Below are 10,857 nucleotides of genomic sequence, written 5' to 3' on the forward strand. Positions count from 1 at the left end.
TAGACACCAATGTGTTAATGGAGCACCTATTCAAGGAATGCTGCAGTGATTTATAAATGTTTGTTTCCAATGTTTTTCCCTATGTAGTGCTTCTTTTTGCAAAATTCCATAAGCCACTAGACACCAATATATAGACTCAACACGTTTTTCATTCCAAACCATACAACTTGAGCCATTCGTTACCGTTGTGTTTGATACTCACTCTGTTTCTTGACTCGGTTTACAGATCCGTCCAGGTTTGAGTAATGGTGAACGATTCCATAAACAAATGCATTGAACTTGAAACGAAGTGTACAATAGACCGCCACATATGAAATAATAGAAATGAAAATGGTAGGCTTCAAATGCAATGAATCATAACAAAGGAAAATGGATAACCATTCCCAACGACTACACATCTGTCGTAATCAATAATAGGCAAGGTTCCAGTTCAGAGATAGCCCTATAGAGTTATACACAGGAGTCTAGGGAGCACCATGTAGTCAACTTTCTTCATCTCCTGTGATTTGAGTGGACAGTAGTGATTCGCTGCCACCTGCTGTACTGGAGAGTTCACTTGTGAAGTATAAAGTCGGCTCCTCTCTCTCAGGTCAGTAATTTACTGGCACCAGCGGTGGGTCTTAAGTCTACAGCAGAAGATAGAAGGTAGTGACTCTGCAGTCCTGACAGCAGTGGGAAGCTCGTTCCACCACCGGGGAGCGAGAACAGTGAAAAGCTGTGACCGAATAGCGCGACCACTGCATCCTCGTAGAGGCGGTGGTGCAAGGCAGCCAGCCGAGGTGGAAGGACGGAGTGATCGGGCAGGAGTTTGGGGGCTGACCGTTGCTTGCAAGTAGGGAGGGGCTGTTCCCTTTGCCGCCCGGTAGGCGAGCACCAGGGTCTTGAATCTGATGCAAGCTGCTACCGGGAGCCAGTGAAGGGTGCGAAGGAGGGGGGTGACATGGGAGAATTTGGGGAGATTGAACACCAGACGGGCGGCAGTATTCTGGATGAGCTGCAGAAGTCTGATGGCAGAGGCAGGGAGCCCGGCCAAGAGTGCATTGCAGTAGTCAAGGCGGGAGATCACAAGTGCCTGGACCAAGAGTTGTGCTGCTTCTCTCATGAGGAATGGATGTATCCTTGTGATGTTGTAGAGGAAGTATCTACAGGAGCATGCTGTCGCTGTGATGTTCGGGTTGAGGAGTGAGGAAAATGTGGAGAACAGTTTCCTTGGGTCAGAGGCAGAGGGTTGAATTCTGGAATGGTAGTAAGAAGCTTTAGCAGCTGATGCAGAGGAGGCGTAGTTGAGGAGGAGAGACAGACATAAGGTCATCAGGGAGGCCGGTTTTACTCCATTTCCTCTCAGCTGCCCGGAGCCCTATTCTACAAGATTGCAGGGTTTCAGACAGCCAAGGAGCGTGTGGAGAGGATTGTGCTGGCCTTGAGGTCAGTGGACAGAGCGAGTCGAAGGATGAGGAAAGAGTGGACAGGAGGGTGGAGGAGGCTGCATCAGTGGATAGAAGGGAGTAGGATTCAGCAGAAGGTAGGGAGGATAAGACAGAGAAAGAAAGAACGGAGAAGGTACGCAGGTTGCGACGAGAGGATACAGTGTGGGTAGAGTCTGACTGGGAGGGGGTGGATTTGAGGGGAAGGGAGAAGGATACAAAATGATGATCAGAAACTGGAAGAGGGGTAACAGGTTGGAGGTATGGGAGGATCTGGTCAAGACAAGGTCAAGCTGATTTCCCACTTTATGAGTCGGAGGAGAGTGGGACAGGGTAAGGTCAAAGGAGGAGAGGTCAAGTACTCCAGACGAGTGAAGCTTCTCTGACTGGATGTTGAAGTCACCCAGTAGTGTGAGCGGTATGCCGTCCTCAGGGGAGAAGCTGAGAAGGACATCCATCTCATCTAAGAACTGGCCAAGCTGACCTGGGGGACGATAGATAACAACAATGTGAAGTTTAACAGGGGAGGTGACAGAAACAACATGGAATTCAAAGGTGGATATGGACAGGTGTAACAGGGGAAGGACATTTTGTGACCACTTAGGTGAGATGAGAAGCCCTGTGCCACCCCCTCGACCAGAAAGTCTAGGGGAATGAGAAAAGGAGTAGGCGTCAGAGAGGGCTGCCGGAGTAGTTGTGTTTTCTGGTGTAATCCATGTCTCTGTGAGAGCCAGGAAGTGGAGGAACATGAAGCAGGCGTAAGCTGAGAAAACCTCTGCTTTCCGGACCGCTGACTGGCAGTTCCAAAGTCCTCCCGCGACAGTAAGGTTGTGGTCAGTTGAGCATAGTGGGTAGACTATATTAGATGGGATGCGAGGGGGGGATGGTGTCGATGTGTCCTCCTGAGGGACGAAATAACAGGAAAGCACATTGTGATATTTGCAGGTATAGAGATAGAGGGTCTGTAGGCAATACAAGACGTAGGTATCGCTAAATAGTGGGGGAAAAAATACTTAGTAGTTTGGCCTTCCTCGATGGACTCCACAGGTTGCCTCCTTTGTCTTCGTGTCACGAGGCTGTCGCTCTTTGACAGTCAGGATAGAAGTACAGATTCTGTAATTGCTGATGATTTAGCAGGGTTGCAGCCCCTCCCACTGGAGATTGACAGCAATTGGCTTCAAGCAGATTGCAATTCTCTATTTTCTACGGTTACGGTGCAGCGCAATATTAGAGTATTAGCAATTTATGAGATTTAGTTGCAAAAAAGATGAGTATTCTAAAAATATTCATTTACTTATTCATGAAAGTCTCTGATTCTGAATATTCCATGTTGTATTCTGAATATGTATACTGATACATATACAACCCTGAGTATATAATAATACTGTACTCCCCCCCTAGAGGGCGCTTACGTCCTGAGTTTAATACTTCATCTGTAATTGTAGTTCATGTAAGGCCAAAGTCATTTACCACTGAATGTAGATCATGTTTATATAAGATATTAGTTTTAGCCCCTTAGTTGTGCTTGCAAATGTTTGTTTTACATGTTTTACATAACCTTGGTTACCATGAAGTGTACAGTGCTGTATATAAGCAGCACATGCACTACATGTGTGGATTGCAAAAACTTACGTTCTGGTTTGAGGTGAACATTTCCAGGAGTGTATCATAATGAACACAGCACTCATATGACAACCTTTTACCAAGCACCAATCTTTGGGATATGCATATTGCTTTTCTATTTTCAATCCACTCATCTCCAACCCTTATCTTCGTGAGTAGGTGTGCTAAATTGTTACCATGGCAAGGAAGTTACTGTAACTTATAAGTATTATGCAACCCGATGGCTGCTTCAAGTCTGATTTATGTTGAAACAAATTCATGCCCAAACTTCTGTCAATCACTTGTCACCACAACGTCCTCATCGTAAACCCCAGACTACACTGGAAAGAGGATGTTAACTCTGTGTGTCCACTTTTATCCAGAGTGCTGCCACCCTGGCTGAACTGCTTGTGCAGAGCATTGTGCAATAGAATAAGTAACAAGTCAGAACCCATTATTACATATCTTGTTTAAAAACATTGAAGCTTTCCACATAGAACTTTAACTCAGAAACACAGTGTTCATGGGAAACAGTATTCAGCGTTGCACAACGGGAGCTGGCTGATAGTCTTTGTCTGTCCAGCGTGTGAGCACAGTGTGATCTACATTCCTCTGGTTTATCTGACAAGAGAGGGTGGAGTCAAGTAAGGTCAGGCCGAAACATTGAACAATTAGAAACAAGTCGGCTTTTAATATAGCTTTTTTGTGTAATACAATATATAAAGTGTCTTATGTAAATGTTACATTCCATTCATACAATTCATTTTTTTTCCCCCATTCGAAAGAAAAAAAAAAAAAAAAAAACATTCAATGTCTGTTACGTGTTCTCTGCACCCCTCCCTCCTGTGCTCTGGTGAAGAGGGCAGAGAAGGGGAGAGGTGAGGGAGGGAAGGGGAGAGGTGAGGGAGGGAAGAGGGCAAAGAAGGGGAGGGAAGAGGGCAGAGGTGAGGGAGGGAAGAGGGCAGAGAAGGGGAGAGGTGAGGGAGGGAAGAGGGAAGAGGTGAGGGAGGGAAGAGGGAAGAGGTGAGGGAGGGAAGAGGGCAGAGAAGGGGAGAGGTGAGGGAGGGAAGAGGGAAGAGGTGAGGGAGGGAAGAGGGCAGAGAAGGGGAGAGGTGAGGGAGGGAAGAGGGAAGAGGTGAGGGAGGGAAGAGGGCAGAGAAGGGGAGAGGTGAGGGAGGGAAGAGGGCAGAGAAGGGGAGAGGTGAGGGAGGGAAGAGGGCAGAGAAGGGGAGAGGTGAGGGAGGGAAGAGGGCAGAGAGGGGGAGAGGTGAGGGAGGGAAGAGGGCAGAGAAGGGGAGAGGTGAGGGAGGGAAGAGGGCAGAGAAGGGGAGAGGTGAGGGAGGGAAGAGGGCGAACGGAGGGAAGAGGGGGGAATGGAGGGAATGCAGAGAAGAGGGAAGAGAAAGGCTGGCATGGGTACATTTGACATGGGGGAGAGGTGTCAAGAGTGTAAAGCCTGGGTACTGGGACTTTTTCATATGGTCCAAGTCAATGCTCCAAAAACACCTGGCCAAAACCCTCTATGGGTCAGGGCAAGAACAGCACAGCTTTCTGTCCGAGGAGGGTGACCGCCACATCCATGCACACACGCAAGGTTTGACCCAAAGTTGTATAGGCCTGCAGTCACTGTAGACACACTCACTTTACTGGCAGTACCAAAGTCAACTCAATGAACAAGGCTTTGGTCCCTTCACTGAAGGGATAATAAACAAAGTCTCCAGTGAGCCACACTGAAAACACACCATAGAATCAATACACAGGTCAATTATAAACCGCACGCACGCATCTACCTCATTCCTTGACAAACAGCTCATCCAAATCAGTTGGCTATGCATAATGTTGAAGCCCGATAGGACAGTTTGCCGATGAGCTCAGATCCATGGAAGTGCATGAGGACATGATTTTACAAACAGTGCAATCAGTGGTGGGCAGTAACAGAACAGTCGCTCAAATGTCCTTGTCATCGGAAAGTGCCACTTGTAAGGCGCAGACGTCCCCCTCGCTCTGCCTCTCTCTGGGGAGGGATTGGATCTCCTCGTACGGCGGTGGTGGCAAATCTTGGCCTTGATTAGACAGGTGAGTACAGTGATCGGAATCTGATTGGTTGTGAACGGATGACGGGTCCTGATCAGGGGCCTCCTGGGCCAATAGGAGCTGGGTGGGGCCTTGGCAGGGGGGCAGGCGCTGGCCCCAGCTCCCGTAGACCGCCTCCTCATAGGTGGGCAGACACACAGGTAAACCGTCCACCATCAAGTCCATCTGGTCAGAAGATCGCCTGCTACAGACAGAAAGAGATGGTGAAACTCTGGTCACCAATGACAGAGATTGTTACCTACATAGTTAGTTCATTGTATTGTTATAGTCGATAACTAGAGCCCAAGGCTTTTTCCTGGTCCTGAAACCAGGGCCTAGAATAGAGTTTTCCCCTGTCAGATCACAAGCTACGGAAAGATGAAACGGCCTCAGGAAGAGCAGGATCAACACAGTGGTGGCAGATTAATCTACGACCTTACATATAGCAGTTATGAATCATCCACCATTCATGAAAAAGATTACCATAAAACCACTGCATTCACTTCCTCCTGCGACAGTGTTCTTTCTTAGAACCATTCCACTTTCACTGATCAATTTAGTTCCTACTACAGTATACGCTTTACTCAGAGGAAAACTGGCAGAACATTCTACCAAAAGCCATAAACTAGTGCTGGTTGCTCATAAACATTCTATAGATGGTCCAGCCACATGAGCTTACCTGTGTGAGTGACAGGGATAAAGGCGGGACTTGATCACCATGCATGCCGTAGTGGTGAGCAGGAAGATGGACACGCCCACCGCCGTCGTGGCAACGCTGGGGATCGAGTGGGCCACTCGGTCCTCGTGGTAGACATGACCCTCTGTGGGACGAGACAAACCATCAACACACACACAGAAACCATACACACACACACACACACACCTTTTGGTCCTGATAGCTGCCGTCTCTGGCCCCCTGAGCTTAAGCTGCTGACCCCAGTGCAGCGTTAGACACTGCAAATCCCAACCTACTGTTGAACCGGCTGAAGCTGCTTATTGGTCTTAGTTATTGGCCTTCAACACGCATGTCAAACGCACAATGCCTATAGTCTATCAAAGTAGGCCAAACATGAAGGAATGGATATGTGGTTTTGATACATCTGTGACAGAATAGGTTTCCATGTGGGTTAACAGCGTAGAGGAACTGGTTAGCAGGGTGACTCTGCTCACTTCCCCTTTCTCAGAACTGGCTGAGAAGAGGAAGAGGAAGAGACTATGACTCGAAAGTTTAAAAAAAATAAAAAAAATAGCATCAACTCAGTCTACTTCTGTCCTGCTTACATAAAAGTAGGTCATCAGAAGAGCTCCAGTGCACTTCCGTTGCATTAAGAGGAGAGTGGGTTTGAAGACAAACAACAACAACTAAGGGTTTGTATGTATCTGCCCGCCATAAACCTGACTGTTTAACCCTCTAACCCGGCCAGACAGAAGGAAAAGACAACCCTGTCCATGTAAGGTCTGACGAGTAATGGCCGCCCAGAAACCTAAAACCACTCCCTAGCTCAGCCTCTGTGGCCCCCAGTACTGATCCTGTTTGTTTTCCCTACATTTAGCTGCAGGTTGTTCTCCATGCACTGTGCTGTTAAAAGCTACTAAAGACGTCTACTTGTTGTTTGCATTGAAGTCTGCCAGTGTGATAATGCAGTCATAGGAGTGTTGTCATAACGGTACTGTGTGAGTTGTTAAAAGTCCACAATAAGCTGTGTCACGGGTTCATTCTAAACTCTTACCGTAGACGACCACGTCCTCTCACATGCATGGCCAACCGGTGGCAGAAAAATATGATAAGGTGACTAAATACAAGCACTTACAAAGCCATTGAATATATATATATATATATCTTTCTTCTAGCATTGTGACTGCCTATGGCCCCTGGTCCGAGCATTGATTACTTTATCTTATGATGACTGATGGATAGATGATTCACTTACTTAAACAAATGTATTTGTTGTGAGTCGCTTTGGATAAAGGCATCTGCTAAATGCCATAAATGTAAATGTAATCACTGACACACTTCACTTTCTGCTTACACCACAAAGCAGTGCGCCGTGCCACCAAGCACCAGGTGAAGGCCTATCTAAAACACTCACCTAAACTTCTGAAGTTCACCTAAAGTTTTGGAACGTCTGAACGACGCCCTAGATTAAACGATGCCTCACGCCAACTGTGTGACTCTCACATCCACTCACCTCGCATGGCCACGCAGGCGGGCACGCTGGGGATCCACTGGCCGTGGCGGCAGCGGGAGCTGTGTGTGCCCCGTCGGGGGATGTGGTAACCTGGCTCACAGAAGTAGTGGATGGAGCTCTTCTGGGGGAAGCCGCGGCATGGGGAGGGCATGCAGCGGAAGCCCCCGTGTTCGGGCACTAGAGGGTGGGTGCAGTTCCTCTGCCTGCCTGGGGACAGGTCAACAAGTCACAGGTCAGAGGTCAGTTCTGGAGGAGGCAACGTGACACAACCTTCAGATAGCCTAGATTAGAACTGGTAGTGTTGCATGTCGATATCAAGAGTGGGCAGATCTGCAATAATCTGCCCAGTGTTACATATTACCAGAATGTAATGTTTGTGCGATGGGTAAGGGGTGGGGGGTAAAGGAGGGTGATGTGGGTAAGGGGTGGGGGGCAAAGGAGGGTGATGTGGGTAAGGGGTGGGGGGTAAAGGAGGGTGATGTGGGGGTACCTGGGTGGGGGGCTTAGGTGTAAAGGAGGGTGATGTGGGTTAGGGGTGCGTTAGGGGTGGGGGGGTTTAGGGCTTAGGGGTAAAGGAGGGTAATGTGGGTACCTGGGTGGGGGTTTTAGGGCTTAGGGGTAAAGGAGGGTGATGTGTCAGTACCTGCGATAACACTTGGAAGGGCGACCAGGAGAATGAGGCTGTAGTATCCCAGAGTGACGGGTGACAGCCTTGGAGACAGCAGGGCAGACATCAAAGCAGCCTTCCTGAAGACCCAACAGACAGGAATCAGTATGTCGGCCAATCCTGCAGCTATTACCACACACACACACACACACACACACACACCTACACACCCCTTACTGCTAAATGACATACAAAGAAGGGCACAGATATAAATATGAGCAATAGGAAGCACTCCCCTAAATATATAATATGCTTCCAATACTTATTTTAAGTATTGGAGTCCTTCCCCCCCCCCCCCCCAACTTTAAGCAGTACCAAAAGTCTGTACAGGGCCCTTCTCCGAGGCAAGCCAGCGGTTTAGCCCCGTAAACAAAGCTAGCACCTTCCCGTGAACTCAACCTTTCAGTCTGCAAAACTGAAACTGAACTTGGTTATCGTCACCTGTGTAAACACTTTGGTTTGACTTTGGCCTGTATGACTGGTTGTGCTTGGGTGAGAACGTCCTGTGTTGGTACAGAAGCATTGGACTTGTACTCGGGTAGATATAAATGCCATGGTGTGGTGCGTTTCAGTGTGCTTTCATGTCAGGATAGTATTAGTCATCTCTGGAGCAGGGGAGGCAGGTAGAGGGGGGGGGGGGGGGGGATGGGGGGGCGGAGTGCCAGGTTAGCTTTATGAGGCGTGACCACAATGTAGGTGGATGTGGCATCTTAGTCTTAGTCATCACCCACCATTATACAATTTGACTTCTATTCTGTGCTCGACCAGTTGCAAGGTATGCAATGAAACAGCCCCAATCTAATTCAAATGCAGGACCTAGCATAAAGCATATGAATGTCTTTGGAAGCTGTTAGTGTTGTCCCCCCATCTGCTTTTATAGTGATGACCACATTGATGGTCACATTGTCCGACTATAGTGTGTGGTTTAATCGATTGAGTTCAATTCCGTTGTGGTGACTTTTTTTAAAGCCTACTTTGCTCTTGCTACTGATGGTCAAACTACTCAGATTGCAGTGCGAGATGTAAGGTTGGTTCTACTGTGTCATTCATTGATGAAAAGTTAAACTGTCACACGGTGACAATTCATGTTATGAATGTTCTTGTTATCTTCTAAACCGAAATAGCCGACTTCAGAAATAATACTCGTGTTTATTTTGTTCTCAGCGAGGAAAATCTGAAGTTGCCAAATCATGCTGCATTTAAATGGTTCTTGGGTATGCGCGTCAAGCGCTTTCGTTGTTGAAAAAAAGATGAACACAACACCCGAAATAAACGGGAAAAACACCTCTTAAACAACCGCGACGGTTCATCAACCAGCCACAGATGTGACGTTCGTGGAACGTTCATGAGAGCCGGTCAACATAATGGCAGCGACGCGCCGCACCGCGCAGCTGGAATCGACGCACAGGCATATATGCCACACAAATCACTAGATGGATCTTAAAGTAATAGCTAAAAGCCCTAATAAGATAAATGAGTCAGTTACATTAAGTATGATATACAATTTTATTTTTAAACATTCCTAAACGAACATACATAAAAAATATCTACATCTAGATCCTACCAACATATCGCTATCAATCGTTGGTTGGATAAGTGCGTATTCAATTTGAGGTAAAAACATTGTTTTCATTTCATTACTATGATATGCCGGTTATATTATAGTGTCACTTTTCATCAACCAATACGAATTATTGCACCAATAGCTCACCTGTTGAGTGTATTGTGGAATATTTCTTCTAAGGTTCAGGTTGAAATAACGTTTCTCCACGTCTGGTTTGATTGACGATCCTCTCGAAATGACAAGAAATCTTTATTTATTTTTTTAATCCAGCAAATCTCCTCCAGATGAATGAGGCATATAGCAACAAGTGGTTCTATTTCACAGCCGCTGACACTTGAGTAATCACTCCGCTGTGTTGACAGGCGCCCCGACACTTGTCATTGGCTCCTGCCGCTGCGCGCAGGCTGGCACCAGAGCGCAAGGCCCGCCCCCCGCCGCCACGTTCTGGAAAGCTGAAGCTGTTCTCAGAACTGTGACCGTGGAGGCGGTATTGTTCTGGGACCACACCTCTCCTGTGTTACTGTCAGAGACACAATACCATCACCGTACTCAGCGATCAGGGTACAGTGACACGGCCCCATCAGATAAAGGCGTACAGTAGAGAAGACAGACATTCAGCATCTGATAGAGAGACTTGAGGAAGTGCTAAATATATATAATGCCGACTTGCCAATGGCTGTAATAGCAAAGAACTTCCGGAGTTAAATTGATGTCCTCCACTGATATTTGACCTTATCGTGTGTCTCTTATGGATCAAGTTCTTGAATATTAATAGACAAACGATACAAATTTCTCCTTGTACCAATGACACAATGTAACAACATAAGTCAACCAACTGTGCAGAGTGCAATAGGTACAATTAAAATTTAAGTCATATTTGATATCATATAATGATAACGCTGCCAACTGATAAAATATCACACTTTCATACAATGATCTCCCTCATCATCACATTTATCAAAAACCATCCATCATGATGTTATTGCTGGCTGAAAATAACTGGGTTGCATCTATAATTGCGTTACTACGCCCATTAGGTTAATTTATAGCTCACTCTAACCTCATCAAGCATCCCGTCTTCAATTTCTTATAAGGCAACACAACTTCAAAACAAGTACGGCCCACGCACGACTCTGGAAGTGAAGGTCCTTTGATACAGTTATGACACTACTTACCACATGTTGCTAAATGGTTTTGTAAATCGAAGGCTCAGCTTGTAGAACTTTGCTTCTCTTTAAATTTCTTCACAGGGCTTCAGAGTGTGATGGTTCCTTACAAATGTTGAAATGGTTAGCAATAAGTTGAAGACTTGGATGGTCACAAAGTAGTAATGACGGA

At 46.8% G+C, this 10,857-nt stretch overlaps 2 protein-coding genes across 2 annotated transcripts in view; one reads left to right on the forward strand and one right to left on the reverse strand.

Moving 5' to 3' along the window:
* zc3h4 (zinc finger CCCH-type containing 4) overlaps positions 1-10,857 on the forward strand; it is a gene marked incomplete at its 5' end in the record, with an annotated part of 128,263 nt that overhangs the window by 27,243 nt on the left and 90,163 nt on the right. The window lies entirely within an intron of this gene.
* LOC310812053 (sushi domain-containing protein 6) lies at positions 4,259-9,811 on the reverse strand. The gene is made up of 5 exons (XM_083680451.1): positions 9,667-9,811; positions 7,932-8,035; positions 7,289-7,495; positions 5,779-5,920; positions 4,259-5,304 (listed from the first exon to the last, which is right to left on the reverse strand). Exons 2-5 carry the CDS (start codon positions 8,020-8,022, stop codon positions 4,974-4,976), a joined length of 771 nt encoding a protein of 256 aa, XP_083536577.1. The 5' UTR covers positions 8,023-8,035; positions 9,667-9,811; the 3' UTR covers positions 4,259-4,973.

This window comes from Argentina silus (assembly GCF_951799395.1).
Source record: "Argentina silus genome assembly, chromosome: 11".
Taxonomy (NCBI): Eukaryota; Metazoa; Chordata; class Actinopteri; order Argentiniformes; family Argentinidae; genus Argentina; species Argentina silus.